Source organism: Barbus barbus (genome assembly GCF_936440315.1).
Source record: "Barbus barbus genome assembly, chromosome: 35".
In the NCBI taxonomy this organism is placed as follows: Eukaryota; Metazoa; Chordata; class Actinopteri; order Cypriniformes; family Cyprinidae; genus Barbus; species Barbus barbus.
The window spans coordinates 11,982,685-12,001,970 of NC_136763.1; the positions used below are offsets into that span (position 1 = coordinate 11,982,685).

General features: G+C 39.1%; 2 protein-coding genes across 3 annotated transcripts; one reads left to right on the forward strand and one right to left on the reverse strand.

Moving 5' to 3' along the window:
* The first annotated feature begins 8 nt into the window (after window positions 1-8).
* brpf3a (bromodomain and PHD finger containing, 3a) lies at window positions 9-11,274 on the forward strand. 2 transcript variants are annotated; one of them, XM_079393523.1, is made up of 13 exons: window positions 9-346; window positions 2,273-3,813; window positions 5,154-5,307; window positions 5,616-5,747; window positions 5,894-6,022; window positions 6,154-6,466; window positions 6,680-6,937; window positions 7,747-8,325; window positions 8,428-8,506; window positions 9,425-9,510; window positions 9,597-9,676; window positions 9,777-9,931; window positions 10,021-11,274. In XM_079393523.1, exons 2-13 carry the CDS (start codon window positions 2,321-2,323, stop codon window positions 10,202-10,204), a joined length of 3,642 nt encoding a protein of 1,213 aa, XP_079249649.1. In that variant the 5' UTR covers window positions 9-346; window positions 2,273-2,320; the 3' UTR covers window positions 10,205-11,274. The 2 variants fall into 2 exon arrangements, 1 of the variants encoding a protein (XP_079249649.1); XR_013782894.1 differs by lacking the exon at window positions 9,597-9,676 and having other exon boundaries at window positions 69-346; window positions 10,021-11,270.
* An 85-nt stretch (window positions 11,275-11,359) lies between these two features.
* Window positions 11,360-18,804, reverse strand: mon1bb (MON1 secretory trafficking family member Bb). Its single transcript, XM_079393524.1, has 7 exons — window positions 17,817-18,804; window positions 17,625-17,728; window positions 16,980-17,543; window positions 15,175-15,967; window positions 13,344-13,491; window positions 12,462-12,636; window positions 11,360-12,371 (listed from the first exon to the last, which is right to left on the reverse strand). Exons 2-7 carry the CDS (start codon window positions 17,710-17,712, stop codon window positions 12,361-12,363), a joined length of 1,779 nt encoding a protein of 592 aa, XP_079249650.1. The 5' UTR covers window positions 17,713-17,728; window positions 17,817-18,804; the 3' UTR covers window positions 11,360-12,360.
* Between the last annotated feature and the right edge of the window lie 482 nt (window positions 18,805-19,286).

Consider the following 19,286-nt stretch of genomic DNA (forward strand, 5'->3'; position numbering starts at 1 on the left):
GACCAATCACAGACCAGTGCGCATGATGCGCGCGCCAAGTGCAAACCCAACGCCGAGAATTCACCTTTTTTTCTAAAGGGGCGTATTTTTCTTGCCAATTTAATTACAAACCAACGTTCAATGCACCCGATACACTCTGCAATAATGTCAGGCGCCTATTTGAAACACTCGGGCACCATGTCAAGGTGTTAGTGTTGTGTAAACAGCCGGGACGTGTGTTCAGAAAGGTTTTTGTGGGAAGCCTCATCAATGGAGGGTTGAGGAAGCCCGTCTTGCTACAGAAGAGGACGCTGTCGCCCCTGGATATGACCGGCATTCTCTGTCGTTTCGAGCGCTCGATAAAAGAGTAAGTTTGCGGATTTATTTTCAGCTATTTTCTATAAACAGTAATGCCACGGAGGCAGTTAGCGCTGCGGTTGCTTGCTTGCACTCTCTAAACATGGCTCCAGCACTGAAAGGCGCTGCTTTGCTGCTGTACACGGCGCTTTATTACACACAAGTGCTTTTTCTCTGCAGATACGCACACGGCATTGCATGCAAACGACTTGCAAATGTGCAGTTATTTGTCGTTTGGTTGATGAACTGTAATTACACCGTCAGAGTTTGTTATCAGGAAAACAATCAAGGTTGAGACTGTCCATCAGCACTGCTAAAATGGCTGACTCGTTTGTCTCGCTTCAGGATTGGTATTTAGCGCTCTGCAACCGAACTACGTCAACTGGGTCGAGGGAACATTGAAGTTCTGCCCGGTGATTGGCTCGAAGTATTCACGTGATATGTGCAAAGCACCCTATTGGTTCGCCTGATATATATTTATTTCCAACGTTTCAAATGGAGTGAAATGCATGCTGTAAATGTCTATCTGCTCATATTAGTAATGATAAGATGGCTATTGTTCACAATAAAGCATTTACTTTTACTTTTTATGTTACAGCAACGCACCGTGAAGGAGCAGAGTAGCTGCTACATTTGACAGTTATTTTTTTTTGTCAGAGGCTATTTACACTGTTAAAATAGCAGGATTTTCTGCTATTTATACTACTTGTTGCAAATAGTGGCAACAATTATCTGCACTTCAGTATTGAATTACATTATAAACAGAATGCAATAATAACGTATTGAGTGTAAATTTAATTTTTAATTAAAATTTATTAAATGGATGCCACCTTTCTGGTACAATAAAGCCCTCCCTACACCTACCCTAACCCTACCCGATACTTTATTTTCAACTTTTTGATTATTTCCTTAATTTTTATTGAAAATAAATGCCTTTACGATGACCACAACACGAGCTTTACCTTCTGCACCACTGGAGCTGATGATTCATAGCCGTTTTTTATAATATTGACTATCCCAGTCACACGTTGGTGGGCGGAGTTAGTGTAAATAGCCTCTGCCAACAAGGGGGGCTATTTTCACTAAGTGTAAATAGACACTCCGCAATGTTTTACATTCCTATCATTGCTAAAAGCTATTAAAACCAACCTGAGAAGGTTTGCTGCACCAACATGGTTTTTATGGTTTATGGCAAGACACTACGGATGAATAGGGTAAACGTCTTTTGTTTTTTTTACTAATATATATCACCAAACCTTTTGCATTGAATAATCGCAGTGCATAAATTCCAAGGCAAATTAACAATCTCTTCTGTAAAAACCTTCAGAATATAGATATTGATAGTGTATATAAGTCCTTAAAACTGACCTGTAGCAAAGTCCCTTTCAAGGAAAGTCTGTTCACTCTGCGGACATATTTGCAATGCCGCTGGGCGGCTCAAACAAGACCAAGTCCTATCTAAATGAATGGGGGAATCCTGAAAGCTCAAAAACCACTGAAGTCGCCAAATAAATTACATATTTCAAATCAGCAACTAAATCTGAAGTGAACTCCCCCATGAATGTTGTTTCTTATGCTCAAATAGTGTTAAAAAAGCTTATTGTTCAGGCTAGACCAGCCAATGCGCATGCACACTTATAATGCGCTTAAGACGACGCATGCGGATTGGCTGGTCTAGCCTCAGGTTTCTATGGGAACTGGAGCTTCTAACAGCGGCTGCAGTGACGCAATGACTTTACCAATTAGTGACTGGCTCTTTTATTTAGAAGGAAGGACTATTCCTCAATATTGCGCTTTGCAGTTTCTCCCATTCATACGTATAGGAGTGAAGCATCTTTGTATTTCTATAGTCTTTGCCTGTAGTGTCTTGTCTTAGTTTTGTTAGCAGTATCTGCTCAATATTTGTAACATATATTTATTATTTTTATCTTTGCAGGTACTTATGTCCATTTATATTTTAGCGTTTATATAGACGGCAACTCCAATGAGGAAGTTAAGAAAACGAGTTTGCCAGTCCAGGGCTGGAGGCTTTGGGAGAGGGATGGTCAGAGGAGAGGATCGAGGGCAGGTTGGTCCATCCAGCCACGCTGACACAGATGCTCTGCTCTGTCCGCCTTCTCCATGCAGACTGAACTTCTCTACCACGAGAGACACACTTACGTATGCACAGGCTCAGAAAATGGTGGAGATTGAGCTGGAAGGACGGCTCCACCGGATCAACATCTGTGACCAGCTCTCCGTTGTAACAGAAGACGAGATGCTGGCTCAGGATCTGACGGAATGCAACAGTAACAAAGAGAACAGCGAGCAGAGACAGGGAAACAAACAGACCGCATCTAAAAGCAAGCGGAAAGATGGCAAACACTCAGCCAAAAAGAAATCAAGCTCTCAGTATAGCTTGCAAAACCAGGTGGCCCATAATCAAACCCCCTTGCCTAAGCCTACGTTTCGTAAGGTGGACACTTTCACGGCTTCAGAGGTTCCTCCTCTTCCTGTGGCTTATTACCGCTACATAGAGAAGTCAGGGGAAGAGCTGGACAACGAAGCTGAGTATGACATGGACGAGGAGGACATGGCTTGGCTAGAGATGGTCAATCGAAAGCGTGTGTCTGATGGACACGCTTCAGTCCCTCCTGATACGTTTGAGTTACTGATTGACCGACTTGAACGTGAGTCCATTTTGGAGTCCCGCAGCCAGACGCTGTCCCAGAGCACCATCGACGAAGATGCCTACTGTTGCGTTTGCCTCGACGACGAGTGTCTCAACAGCAACGTCATCCTGTTCTGCGACATCTGCAACCTCGCCGTGCACCAGGAATGTTACGGGGTGCCTTACATCCCTGAGGGCCAGTGGCTGTGCAGGTGCTGTCTGCAGTCCCCGTCGCGTCCCGTCGATTGCGTCCTCTGCCCCAATCGGGGAGGTGCGTTCAAGCAAACCAGCGACGGAAGCTGGGCCCATGTCATCTGTGCCATATGGATCCCTGAAGTGTGCTTTGCCAACACTGTGTTCCTGGAGCCCGTGGAGGGAGTGAAGAACATTCCCCCTGCGCGATGGAAGCTCACCTGTTACCTGTGCAAACAGAAAGGCAGAGGGGCGTCTATTCAGTGCCACAAAGCGAACTGCTACAGGGCATTTCACGTCACTTGTGCCCAGAGAGCTGGGCTCTATATGAAAATTGATCCCGTGCGTGAGACCGGTGCCAACGGCACCACTTTTACTGTGAAGAAGACTGCGTATTGCGAGAACCACTCGCCTCCTGGCATGGGGACCGAGGGGGATGAAGACAACGGGTTGGTCGGGGGCAGGGGTAACAGAGGTCAGAGGTCATACACACTAGGGCCTCCACTGCAGCAAAACCAGAATGGGCGGAAAAAAGGTTCAGCCGCACAACAGAGGAAAACGCAGAAGAATCCGCCAGGGACCTCGCGGAAGACGGGAGTGCCGCTCCTGCTGGTGCCGCAGATACCGTCCTTTCGGTAAATGTTTTTGTCTGGTTTTTTGTCTATGTCTGGTCTTTTCATCTTACCTTACTGTAAACATGTAGAAGTACCTTATCTTCACCTTATATTTGGTCAGTGTGGAAGTGACTTAATTCTAAAATCAGCATCAAATTGAATTGATACTGTTTATCTTCCTAAAACACAGTCTAGGCTGGAAAATAATGTTAAACAATAATAGCTTAAGGCTATTGTTTTAGGAGTTTGGGGTCAGTAAGATTTTTTTTTTTTAAAGAAATTCATACTTGTATTCAATAAGAATGCATTACATTGATCAAAAGTGACAGTATATACTTTTACATTGTAACAACAAATTTCTATTGAAATAAATGCTGCTTTATATTATAATAACATTTTTCAGTATTACTATTTTCACTTTATTTTTGATCAAGCATAAGAGACTTCTTTCAAAAACATTTTTAAAAATAATGTAATAAATGTTATGGCAATAATGGCAAACAAATACATTTTAAACATGTATAGCATTATTATTGGGATACATCAAAATGCTTTTGAGAATGAACATGGCCTTCAGACCCTGCCTTAAAAAATTGTATACAGACATGTTTCAAATTCCTTTATGAGCACATCTAGGTCTAGCTCTGTTCTAGTATTGAACACGCTTTTTATGTGGTGATGGCGCAGTGGATAAGACACATGCCTTTGGTGTGAGAGACCCGGGTTCGAATCCACTGTGAGACACCAATGTGTCCCTGAGCAAGACACTTAACCCCTAGTTGCTCCAGAGGCGTGCGACCTCTGACATATATAGCAACGGTAAGTCGCTTTGGATAAAAGCGTCAGCTAAATGAATAAATGTAAATGTAAATGTTATAATCCTAATGGATAAAGTGAACATAATTGGATATCCTGTGTTACTTTAGAAATGTGTTACATTTAGGGCTGCTCGATATTTTGCATGCGATAGTCATGCGCAACTCATTAGTAAAGACGGTTCTGTGATTAGCAGTAAATCTCCATCACCTGCTTTTCAGATGGAGCAGCATTTAATACCCAGAGCCATAGATCGCTGACAAGCTACGCAATATCACGTTCAAAATCGAATGCGATTCATCTGCGATTATGAGTGTGAATTGTGTAGCTTGTCAGTGAACTACAGCTCTGTATTAAATGCCGCTCCATCTGAAAGCAGGTGATGAAGATTTACTGCTAATCACAGAACTGTCTTTACTAATGAGATGCGCATGACTATCGCATGCAAAATATCGTGCAGCCCTAGTTACATTACAGGTGAGAAACAGGACGTGAATGTTTCATGTAGAATTTAACAATTGGCCTTTATCATATTTTTTAAATAGGCTCAACAAGATTTGCACAGGGGTTTCTGTTGAAAGGAAGAATCAGTTTATGCAGAGGCTCCACAATTACTGGCTGCTAAAGCGTCACTCTCGTAATGGAGTGCCACTCATCCGCCGGCTCCATTCTCATCTACAGGCTCAGAAGTCAGAGCAGGTTAGTGTGCTGTAACACATTACTTTTATTGACAGTAATGAGTGTAAATAATGTGTTCTCCATCTATTAATAACCAAGCCCACACAGAATCTGTGCCAGCAAAGCTCTGCTGATTTCTACAAATTTGTAGCACTTGTCATTCACACTTTCCCTGCCCCAAGTTTGTTTGTATATTACATACTATGGCTGATTTGATAATGTTTTCAAATCTTTTCTGCATAGGACAAAAGTATTACTTACTGAGTGTATTAAAAGACCCCAGATTGCTTGTATGTGCATTACATTCACAGATTTTTTTTCAATTTTAGAGAGAGCCAGATCCAAAGTTGCAGGCTGTCAGAGAAGAGCTAAAGTACTGGCAGAAGCTTCGTCAGGACCTGGAAAAAGCTCGACTTCTTATTGAGCTTATAAGAAAGAGGGAGAGACTTAAAAGAGAACAGGTGACACAGATCGCTTCATTCTGTAATGTTCTTTTGATACATTGTCCAGGCCCTGTTCTCTGCAAACCATCACTTATTGCCAGAACAGGCCTGAGGTAATTACTAATTCACAGCATCGGTTTAATTTGGCTCTCTTTTCTGGTAAGATGAAACTTCAGCAGGCTGTCCTGGAGCTGCAGCTCACCCCAGCGCTGATGTTTCTGCGCTCTACACTGGAGCAGCTGCAGGAGAAAGACACTGATCATATTTTCACCTCACCGGTCAATTTGAAGGAGGTGAGGAAATAACACAGTTCATTTAATTTAGCTGTGAACGTGACGTATCTAAATGACGTAGACTGACCTTTTTATTTTAAGAGTGCAAGGAAAATCCTTTTTTCCATACATCCTTTTTAATGTTTTCCCAGGTTCCAGACTATATGGAATTTGTTTCTGAGCCGATGGACTTCTCTACGATGCATGACAAGCTGGAGGCCCATAAATACTCATCGGTGGCTGACTTGGAAAGTGATTTCAATCTGATGATATCCAACTGTCTGAGATACAACTCCAATGACACAGTGTTCCACAAAACTGCCATGCAACTTCGGGAGGTGGGCGGAGCTATTCTGAGACACGCCCAACTCCAGGCTCTCAGCATAGGCCTTGATCCCAGCACAGGCATGCACCTGCCAGAAAAGGCCAGCACACGCAACGCCACAGTCTCCTGGTGGGATGAAGGTGAACATTCATGTGTGCTTCTTCCGAAACCAAAAGTCCCCAGAATAGTGTATAGCCTTTTAATGACATGATTAAAAAATGTAAATTCTGTCATTATATGCTTGCCTTCATGTCATTTTAAAGCTTCAGAAAGAATTAAAAAAAACAATAAATGTAGCCCACGATGAATGAATATTAATCATTGCATTTTTCTTTCTATCAAATGACTTCCAGTTGACTTGCTCTTGGACCCTGAAAATCGTGTGCACATGTGTCCTGAGAACCAGCTGAAAACCCTGCTGGACAAACTGGATCTGGTGGCATCTATGCGCACCAGCGGAGGTCGCACAAAACGCATGCGCCTGCTGCGCAGAGAAATTAACAGCCTCCGTCACAAAATCAGCCACCAGGACCGCAACTCACGACTGCTGAATGGGAAAATTAAAGGGGAAAAGACTGAGAAAAAGATGGAATACATAACCTCCAACACAGGTAATGCAAAGCAAACAAGGTAAATCATGTCCAGAGGATGTGTAAATAAATGCCTGGAAAATTTCTGCTATTCTCAGAATTTAATGCTATATGATTTATGTACTATATCATTTTCAGGGAAGTAAGAGTAATATTATGGATGCCACCAAAGTCTATATTTTAAGGAAGACCATTTGTGCCTCAGTGAAAAAATGAATAAAGATAATTGCAGCTATTTTTCATATTCGTGACATCATATTTTGTGTGGATGACATTATATCTGGCAATTTTACTACGTGTTGATTTAGTATTATATAATATTGTAGCATTTATATATGTATATATATATTTTTTAAGCAGCTTTTATTCTTATACTTTTTTTATTTTCATTTAGTTGTAAGTTTTAGTCATTTTTATGTGTTTTGTCATTTCTATTTTTTTTATAATTTTGATTTAGCTTTAAATTAATCTATTTCAGTTTTAATGTAAGTAATTGTTACTTCAACTTAATTTATTTCAGTTAAGTTTGCCAGTTTAGTTTGTCAGTTCAGGTGTTTCATTTCATATTTTCATTTTTATTTAATTTGATTTACTTTATTAAAATTTCAATAGAAAATTTTAGTTAAGAATAACAACAAAGGTTACTATTTGTTATTTTAAACTCTCACAGTAACCTTTTTTATTGAAGCACAAATGGGCTTCTACAATAGACCATGGCAGAAAACTTACAACCCAGTCCGTCAAGTGACAGAGGATGATTGTTTTTAATTCAAACCTCATGAGTTACATGTAACTTTAAGTTAATCATTAATCCCTTTCCATGGTTGAAGACCTAAAGAAATCAACATCGCAAAAAGTGCAGGAACCCACTTGTCCGGCCTCTTCACCTTTACCTGGAGATGCTCCACCAAACCCGCCTATGTTCTGCCTTGAGATGGGACGGACCACCACTCCAGCAGAGTCAAATAAACCTGACAGCAGAAAACGGAGGGCAAAAGGAAAAGAAAGAGGCCTGAAAGAAAATCATGATCAGATTATAGAAGACGACGAGAACTTCCACAGAAAAGAGCAGGACCCCAGCACTCACGTGGATGCAGTGATCAGGGTTTCCTCCACAGAGAGCCCATCAGATTCGCCCAAGATGGGTGTGGGTCGTCGGACATCGATTCTCTTTAAGAAAGCTAAAAATGGAACCAGACTAACAAAGGACAAGCCTGTTTTATTGCAAAATGGAGTCAGCAAAGCTGAAAATGATGTATCGCTGGAGCAGACCACACCAGCCAAATTATTGTCAGCACCACCAGCCCCGAAATCGCCCCCTCCATCCCCTCACCAGCTGAGATCCAGAGGACTGAGTACATGCTCGGACGGAGAAGGAGAAAAGGCCCACTCTTCAACTGAAGAAAACGGTACTGGAATATCTTTACTGAGGCGATTACTCAAGTTCATTGAGCAGTGATTTAAGTGCTGTCCACCACGATGTTTAATGTGCTCTAATGCTCTTTATTTAGGCATCACAAATGGACTCAAGAGACACAGCGGCAACTCATCAGATTCAGAAAGCTGCTCTCCCACCTTCCCATCACACAGGTAGTGCATGCTGTCAGCGTGCTTTAAATGCTGTCACTATAGGGTCCTAGTTTAGAATCGGTGTTAACATCTGTCTGCAGTGATCTGATCCGCCTTAACAGACCAGTGATTACATTTACATAGTTTTTTTTTTATTTCAAATATATGCTGTTCTTTCGTACCCTGAATCCTGAAAAAGTGTATCACAGTTTTCCAAAAAAAAATTAAACATGGCTAATATTGAGAAATGTTTCTTGAGCAGAAAAGCAACATATTAAAGTGACACTGAAGACTGGAGTAATGGATGGTAAAAATTCAGCTTTGTATAACATGAATAAATTACATTTGAAACATAGAAGACTGTAATTATATTTCACAATATTACTGTTTAACTTTTCAACACTAGTGTACATTAAAAGTAAAGAAATCACTGCACAGCAAAATAGAATTTTTCCCCTCATCATTTGAAATGTAGTCTCATTACAAACATGCCGTAATATTTTGCACCAATTTACCTGAAAGTGATAGTTTTCTTTTTAACACAATACTAGCAAACTAAGCGAGGAGTTTTACAAACATTAATGGCCTAAACAAATGTAACTGTTATCAATTCTACATTTAATTTATACTTTAGAAATATATTTAATATATGTTTATGCTCATGATTGCTTGCTGAATAAAACATGTATCCACCTTAAATGTGTGCACATTTTATATTTGACTTTTTTTTTTTTGTCCAGAATTTTTATGCAGCAATCCAAAATTCACATAAAGTTTGCGGATGGAAACCAGTTATATGACTGGGTTTTTACACCTGTAATTAGCACTGTCCTCTTGAGATTGGATCGCCTTACACCTGATGTTAAAACCAGGTGTTCAAGGTGCCTGTTACAAGAGCTTTGTATTTTAAAAACGTATGTCTTCTAATGTTCTCTGCAGTTCCTCGCCTCCAAAACGCAGTCGTGGTAAACCAGCTCTCAGCAAAGTTCCTGTTTGTGAGGAGGAGAATGGAGTTTCTAATGCAAGTGAGTACAACAAATACCTTAAACTTTATTGCTCTCCTTTCATTCGTTCTGCTCAACTATCATTGTCTTCATCATCGTTGGCAAAGAAACTTCTCAAAATGATGAGATGGAACCTCTTACCTTGGTTTGGGCAAAATGTCGTGGATACCCCTCATACCCTGCAATGGTAAGGATCACATGGTGTTGAATATATACATGAGACACTTGAATAGATGATTTAGTATATCCACCCTATCCTAGCCTAAAGTAAGGATGGTTTTCAACAGATTGTCAATCCTAATATGCCCCGGGAAGGAATTCTTCACAACGGCATTCCCATCCCAGTGCCTCCAGCAGATGTTTTGGATCTGGGTAAACGAAGACAGGAGGAGACCGAGGAGAAGCTCTTTCTTGTGCTGTTTTTTGATACAAAAAGAACCTGGTAAGGAAAAACGTACATTTCATGAAACGCATTTCAAAGTCTGTTTTAGGTCTACTGAAGTCACTGTTTTATTATTCATTGACAATCAGGCAGTGGCTGCAATTGGACAAGCTCCATCACATGGGCATTGACGACACTGTAGACAGGCTGCGTCTGATGGAGGGCAAGAAACCGAATGTGCGGAAGTCAGTACACATGGCATACGACAGGGCGATGACACACCTGAGCCACGTGAAGGAAAACTCAACCTTTAACCCCTCAAATTTTATATAAAAGACTTCTATTAAATGTTTGTCTAAACTGACTGTAAGATACCAATGAAGGTACGTTCATAACATTCAGATGTTTATTCGTTTTTATACCAGTGATTCATAAGCTCTTTGTTTTCCTACCCTCCATAAGTCAAGGCACATCATAAATCAAACCTTAACTTAAGCTTAACTTTTAACGTTGTCATTCAACCAAGATTTTTAAGAATGTTTTAACTTCACTTATTGTAATTGCACTTATGTTGAAATGTTTTGTCCATTTTTGGCAGTTTTCTTGAATGTGAGGTGATAGTATCACTTATGTTGCCAATGCACCAGAGTATTCGGGCAGTACAATTCAGGAACTTTGAGCTAGAATGCATTTTGTAATTGTCTACATTTCTGGACTTAGAATGTGCACAAAAAAAGTTGTATTGCCCTTAGAGCTGCTGGTTAATCATTCTAGCATGATCATATATGCTTTTCGTCTTGATCATTTGCCAACTTCTGAGCGTCTGGTGTTTTACTACCATGGCGGTTTTTACCTACTGTGAGGTGCCACTAATTAAAATATTTATCTCTTTGGCACTGCTTACACCGAGCATCTAATTTGTGTCTTTTTTTTTAAGTTAACATGTGCCCTTTATTTTAAAGAAAGGCTGTGTTTGTTAAAAAGCTTGTAATTGTGGGTGGAGATCACTGTAAATATAAATGCATGTATGTAGAAAATATGCACAGATGTGTTTTTAAAATCTGAAATGTAAATTAATGACAAACTTTGTACATGTCATTTTAATTTATTTGGAGTGGTTATGAAAAAGTTATTTAATAGTTATTGAGAAGGTTTAATTTAACAGCTCTGTAGAGCTTTTTATTGTTCAGAAGGCATTACTGCTTTAATGCAATTGTTCCTTAGTGGTCTACAGTGAGAGAACATTATAGAGTAAAATACTATGTAGTCTCTTAGATCATATACGCAGAGTAAAAGAGAAATGTGTTTTTTTTTTAAAGCCTGTGAAAAAGCTAATAGTACCAAACAAAAAATGTCAAAGTATTTTCTCAAATGAGAAATAAAAACACTGTTGAGCTTGTGTTTCCCTATCTGTCATCTGTTTACAAGTTCAACTTATGCACTTAGATTAAATTTAGCGTTCACATCAGTAAATGAGATTTCAAAATACATGTACTTTGAGCAACCTCAGATTTATTACAGCACCAATATATTATTCATCTTGAATACAAATGCTTTACAGAAAAAAAGTAGTTCTTTTGTGTGTAGTTCTCCAAATATCACACACTGAGGATTTTCCTGTTATGCCCAGTGGTTTAAAACAAACATATTTTGGTGGTCTTGATCTTGACAACCTCATAGTGTACATGCCAGAGGAATGAATGTCACGATTCATGACTGGCATGTCAAACAGGAAACAAACAAATATATACAACAGTAAACTACACGTGCTGTGCAGTAACCTTACCTAACTGAGACAGAAATGAAAGTACATTAATCCCATAGCAAAGACCTGATCTGGTGATATGTTTTATATCATATTTTCTTTCATTAAAATGGAGCAACCTTGGTCTGTTCAGTTTCAAGTAGAAAACCATATAAGACAAAAAGGCAAAGGAAACCTCTAAAAGAATGCATCACAAGAAAGAAGAAAGGTGCAATGCACAATGCAGCAGCCATGCTAAATTAGAGACTTTGTCAGAAAGCTGTTTAGACCATGATGAACAGCTTGTCTTCATTCAAACACTGGGACACCAAATTTGATCTTTTAATTTAATACCATCTAATCAATATGCAATTAAATGTTACTATAAAGTAAAACAATCCAGTTATAGCTTCAATAACTGTTCACTGCCACCAGTTGAGAAGGAAAAAAATCCACATTTTATTGGGCCTTTGCATACGAAAAGCTCAAAATGTTCTGTTCTGGAATAAAAGGTTCACAAAATATGATGGTTTTTTTTCCTTCACATAAAATCAGATCCAGTCCAAGATGTGTCTGTCAAATGTTCCAAGACACACACAAACACAAAAAAAGCAGCAGCTTTACATAACTTTACTCACGGTAGATTAGGATCTTTTGGTTGAATCGTCTCCATTGTATTACTAAACTGAGTTAAGTGTGAATGCAGAGATGCACGTGCTGCCTTTTTTGCAGCAGGTCGGTCAGGTCAGTGTGCATCTGAAACCAAACCAAAGCAAATGGTCAGCAGATGAAGGGAATCTTGTAAACCACCAAGAAATCATACATCGGATTCAATTGGACTCTTACCTCCTTTAGAGCTCTTACTGGGGTTAGGTGTGGTGGAGTATTTTGGAGGGTATCGGATAAACAGACGGTCTTCCTCCTTCTTGATCCAGCGCAGCAGTTTAGTGATGGCATTGATGGCACAGGTTTTCGTGACAAGGGGACTGAAGCACGTATACAACTCAAATTTGCTCGTGACCTGGAATGAGAAAAAAAGGAAGAGTTCAGCCAAAATTTGCTGAAAATGTACTCACATTCAGGTCATCCAAGATATAGATTTGGAGAGATGCTCTGCAGTGAATGGGTGCCGTCAGAATGAGAGCCTAAACAGCTGATCAAATCAATAATCCACAAGTAATCCAAACAGTGCTTGACCTTTGAGCAACAGTTTGAAGCTAAAAACATCTTAAAGATGGATTTGTTTTTTTACAAACCTGTATCTTTTCACTTCACAAGACATCATTGATGGACTGGAGATTACTTGTGGATTATTGTGGTTTTTATCAGCTGTTTAGGCTCTCATTCTGACGGCACCCATTCACTGTAGAGGATCCATTGGTGAGCGAGTGCTGTAATGCTAAATTAAGAAACCGACTCATCTATATTTTGGATGGCCTGAAGGCGACTACATTTTCAGGAAATTTAAATTTTTGGGTGAACTATTCCTTTGAATTGCTTTTGGCAACACGTAATTAACCTGAGAATATTACAAAGCAACTTCATTTGGAGCAAGGTCAGGATCCTCATTTGCAAATTTTGAGTGCTGCTCGAAGGTAACTCGATCTTTCAAGGTCTGCGCGGAGAGCGTGTGAAAGCGCCAGGCGAGATAGAAAGCACAGCATCAACATGTTTTGCTCTCTGAGGACTGGGAACAGATGCATGTGACAGCAGTTATCATTCACATACCCAGGCCAGCAGAGTCTCACGTTCAGCCACATGGTAGATGAGCTTGAGGGGACGTGAGGTGCTGTGGATTCGGCTGTGCATGCCTCTGTACAGGTCCAGAAGTCTCATCTGCTCCTCCTCACTGCTGTACGGCGCTTCCATCTCTGGGCTGTGGTAAATCCATGAGACACAGAGGGAAAACAAAAGTGGCTTTGTGCTTTACATCTCATTCATATCTTCTGAAATTATATTAGTGGTGCATTTTGTTGTACCGCATGACACACACAGTGCTTTCAATAAAAGCCACTGCTGTTAAATCAAATAAAACATGACGTTTATTCAGCTAACACATGTTATTCCCTCCATTGCCTCATCTTTCACATCCGCTCACCCTTCCACCCTCCGTTACTTCACAACCCCCGCCCCTCTCACAGCGCGCGCTCACCTTTGAACCAGCGCATACGCTAACCACATTTTTAACCTGGAAGAACCTTCTTCCAAGGGAACAGGGTAGGGAGGAAATAACATGTTAACAACTGCCATCTGTTGGCATCAAACAATAGGGTGAATTAAGAAAACATGCTTTCAATTACTGTCCTCTGTGAACTTTTCAGGAAATATGTATGAGTATGACCATGAGCTCAGATCTACAGCTCACAGATACGGTTCAAAAGTTACTTGTGGAAATGCTAAGGAAAAACCTGTCATGAAACCAGCAAACACAGGCTTTAACTAAATACATTTGAAAGGTTGCCAAATAAAACATTGGCAGTGTTTTTAGCACTGTTTACATCCTATTATATTATTTATTAATATTTTAAATTTGCATATTTTCATATTTATAAGTTTTACATTATTTACTATTAAGCCTTTATTTTGATTTCATTTTTAGTTATTTTAGTACTTAAACATATTTCAGTTAGTTGTCAAGGCAACATTTCTTTCTAATTTTCTAGTTTTTCATCTAATACTTATATGTATTTAATCTTATTTTGGCTAATAGTTTTAGCTCACAGCACATACATTATATTTATTTAATAACAAAAGTGTTCACAACAAGCAGAGGATTAAAAATATGGGTTAATCTCATAAAAACATGTCCAGGTCACATTTGATCAAAAATCAAAAGGGCAAAAAAAGTAATTATATTTTGCATGAAGGAAATTATGACTTTTTACAATGTAACATTATTTTAATGACGATTTAGCATATTTTTAAAATGATTTATTTTGACAAAATATTAGAATTTTAATATCATGAAAATAATTATCAGCTTATTATTATTGTCTAGAATTTTAATACTGGTGGTTTCCCTGTTTTTTTCTTTATAAACAATAAATACACAAAAAAATAACCAGTCACAAAAACTTTTACCCTAAATCAGACAAAATTTAAGGCAACAAATCAAATACTACCATGATGGACAAATCCTCACAATTTAAAAAAAAAGTTGTAAAAAATTAATGAATAAGAGTTTGCATCGCATCACAGTAATTATAAATAGGGGAAGAAATGTAGTAAACATACATGAAAATTGGGGTCAGTAAGACCCATTTTTTCTAAAGAAATTAATACTTCTATTCAGCAAGGATGCATTCAATTGATCAAAAGTGACAGTAAAATGTTACACAAGTTTTCTATTTCAAATAAATGCCGTTTTCTTTGTTTTTTTAACTTTCTATTCATCAAAGAATCCTTGAAAAAAATCTATAACGGTTTTTACACAAATTAAGCAACTGAAAAAAATAAATAAAATAAAATCATGCTTAGTATAAAGAAATATAAATTCTTACTTTTTATTTTGGGAAGAAAGTGAGCTGGACAGGTTTTTTGATATCATCAAACGACTCACCTGGTGAACTGTGTTAGCTGGCGATGGTTGTCGGGCACATCAAAAGGCTTGTACATGAAATGCCTGAGGTCAGACACTCCCACCTGACTAACGCTGTACGAATGAGCTTTTGCTATGGAGTTGAGCGCATTCTGCGTTTGCATAGCCTCCTCGATCTTCCTCTTACACTCGGCCACCGAATAAAACGCCTCTTTATCAGTGGAGAGAAGAACCAGACAAACAGTACATTCAGGAGGGTCCAGATACGAGATGTACGCATAAAAGTAACAGTCAGGGTTAAAACTGGGCAGGCAGATGGGCGTCCAGATCTCCCCTGCCTGGAAGGCGGACGAGGCCCCGATGAGGTTCAGCAGCAGGTGGAGGTCAGCAGGCTCCAGTCGGGCATCGTCGATGACCATCTTCTCTTGCACTATGGTGAGCAGCTGGTTCTTAGCTATGAGGATGGAGAAGACCAGGTTGGGCGTGATGGCCTTCTGAAGAATCTGACTGAGGGAGTCCCTGAGAGACGAGGCCAAGGGAAGACAGTGCACGGCTAAGAGCAGGAGGCTGGGGTCTGAGTCCACAAGGTTAAGGAGGCCGTCGAGGATCTTCTCCGAGCCAGCCAGCAGGCGACGCAGATCGTAGTTCTTCTTGTGCTCGAAGATGCGGGTGATGCTGGCCTGCGTGAGCATGCTGACGATCTGATTGTAGACGTAGAGCAGTTCGTTACGGAGCTGCTGCTCGGATTGACGGCTGCTGGAGACAGACACCAGCACCAGAGGACCCCGCTGCATGAACACAACCGTGTGCTCATCTATCAGGAGAGAAGAACAGAAGCAAAGAGACCAGTTTAATGATTAATCATTACTTAGATGTATAATTAATTGTTCCCGGGTCTAACAACAATTACACAAGAATTTTTACTAAATGTGTTCACATTTGTGGATGTAAACAAGACATTTTTTAAAGGAATATGTTTATTCAATAGGGACAAATTCATTAAAGTAAATCAAAAGTGACAGCAAAGACATTTAAAATATTAAAACGTTTTTCTATTTTAAATAATTTTTTCTATTTATCAAAGAATCCTGAAAAAATTATCATGTTTCCACAAAAATACTAAGCAGCACAACTGTTTTCTTTTCAGCATTGATAATATTTATTGAGCGTCAAATCTGCATATTAAAATGATGACTGGAGTAATGCTGCTGAAAATTCAGCTTTTCCATCATTTTACATTTTAAAATATATTAAAACAGAAAAGTTACTTTAAATTGTAATAATATTTCACAATATTACTTTACTAAATTTTTGATCAAATAAATGCAGCCTTGGTAAGAGTAAAATATTTTTTCATAAACTTCTAAAATCTGAACTTTTGAACACAAGTGCATTTTTATTACATTAAACATTATAGAATAGAAGAAAAAATTCCATTAAAACTACAGCTTTTTTTTGTTTTGGATGTTTGTTTTTTTTAAGTTGGTTTTCTACAAAATACTAATGGAAAAAATATTAATTGTTCAACCAAATTTTTTACCAAAAAATAAAATGATATTGAAATCTATGGACTACATGAAAAATCAGATCAATGAAATGAAATTAAACACAATAAGATACTTGAGTTGCTATATCAGAGGATATTAGAAGATGGAGAGAGCATATGACTGGAAAAAGATTTACATACACCACTGAGTTCAAGACTGGTCATCAATTCTTTTTAACTGTTTTCTGAGAGGAGAAAACCTGCATGTTTTGCATGCACAGTTATGAGTAAATTAAAGCATGCGATTTTCACTTCACAGAATATTTCCAAAGTCGCCTACCGGAGTAGACTGAGCGAATGATGTTGTCTCCACTTTGAACGAAGGACACCAGGGCCATCATCACGCCCATGGTGGAAGACAGGGCCTCCTCACTTCCATATCGGGAGTAGATGGGCTTCCCAGCCTCGCTCAGCACAAACACATGCTTCCTGTGCTGTCTCCAACTCTCTGCTGTCACATCCTCGTTCCTGTGTGAGGGAGGTCCCAGAGGTGTGCCCGTCTCAGATAGAGGGGACGAGGCTCCTTTCATACCCATTCCCTGCTCTTCCATCTTACCCCGGGCTAACATGGTTACGACAAACTCACCAGAGACATCATGACCATTGTCGGCTAATGCAGAGTCCACAGACGCTTTCCCAGAATCAGTCTCTGAACCCCCAGCACACAGAGACCTATCTTCATCAATGCGGAGCTTCTGCATATCTGTTAAAAGCTCTTGTGGTTGGCTGCTCTCTGATGTAGGGTCTGCTGACTCCAAGAGCCCCTCTGGGTCCGAAGGCATCCTGTGATCTTCATTCACACAATGGTTTTCTGATGGGACGTCTCTATCAGAGTACACAACATCTGGAAAGCAAAGTAAAATCAGGGCTGTAAAATCAGCATGTTAGCCACTATAACACAAGTTGTAACGCTGCAAAACATTACCTGTCTGATCAAGACATTGTGGATGGATGGATGGATCACATATCTTCACCTCCTCCATATTCCCACTCTCTTGACTCCTCTGATCCATGTCAACATGCAAACAGCTGAATTCAAAATGAGAAAGTAACTTAATAACACCCAGTCAAATGACAAATATATCAGTAAAGCAATTTAATTCATGAAGGTTCGTACTTAGTGTACAAAAGTGAAGTCTAAAGCCGCTTAATCTGATTACTGCTGTTATCCCATATCTTCACCCCTCGTGGAGTTTGAACACCGTCACGCACGTCTTCTAATGCCGAAACTTTAACAACGATGAATGACTATCGATCGCGATTATTTAAATAACACGAACTGGGTATTGAGTTATTGAGCAGATTACAGGACGTTCATTTGAGCTAGTCTACGTTATTTATGGGAAAGGTTTACGATCTCCCCCATAAATGACTCCACTCGTGAACTCATTCACTACTCGTCTTAATCACATCCATGTCTGATTGAACAAATTATTAACGACAAACCAAAACCAAAACCATCTTTAGCTTTTTGACTCAACCGCCGGTGCGGAAGCTTGACGTTAAAAACAACGCTGCAAAACAAATTCCCACAACCACTTCCGGTTGACTTGTTTCAAAATACAAGTCCATAATGAACTATACAGTCATGTATTTAATTATCAGGTGTTTTCATTATTTGAGCAGAATAAATTATACTAATTAGTATAAGAATGTTTTTTATATATATAACGTATATCGACAAATGTAGTACAGCAAATTGCTTCAATGTTTGTAAACTGTCCAGAAGTTTTTAGTGAAAATTGGTTACATTAGTTAATACTAGACATCTAACTAACAACATACTATATACTACTTTATCTATATATATATAGTACAACTCGATTTTTACGGGGGCCCTCTGAAACGCGATTGGGCTAGTTTTGAGTGGCAATTGTGCGGGATTTGTTGTGAAAACCTAGCAACAAAAATTGTCGATACAAGCACCTGGGGCCTGTACCATGAAACCGGATTAGCTGGCTAGCCAGGTAAATTTCATCTTAGTTTGCACCAATCCTGGGTTTTCGGTACCATGAAAGTGGCTTGGCTTTTAGCTGCGTTCATTGCCATAGTAACTTAAACTCCACGGCTAACCTGCTGCGGGCAGGATGTGTTCGAGTTAGACTGGACCAATCAGATGTGAGCAAAGTGACACATGTCTGACACCAAAAAGTCACTCCCCCAGTTTCTCCTGCTCCAAATTAAAGGTCACTAGTACTAAAAAAAATTGTCTAGCTTTAATGATAATTACTTAGTTATTTTATATGATTTATATAATTATATGATATATTATTATTAAAGCAATTTTAGTTTAACAGTTATTAGAAATCATTTATTTTAAATGAATGTTAATATATACAGATCATATGTAATATAAATATCATATGTATAAAGATAATGCTTTAAAAATGACTACATGTGACCTTATGTTCGAGTCTCTGTCGCTGTATATTTCCAACAATATAAACTAATTTAACAAGTTTCACTTGTGACTGCACTGATAAAGCAAGATAATTTGTTTTATTTGTCCTCTTTCATGAACAAGTACTTTTTTCATTGTGAATGCATTTAAATTAATCATATCTCAAAGTCCTTTAGCAAAACCTTA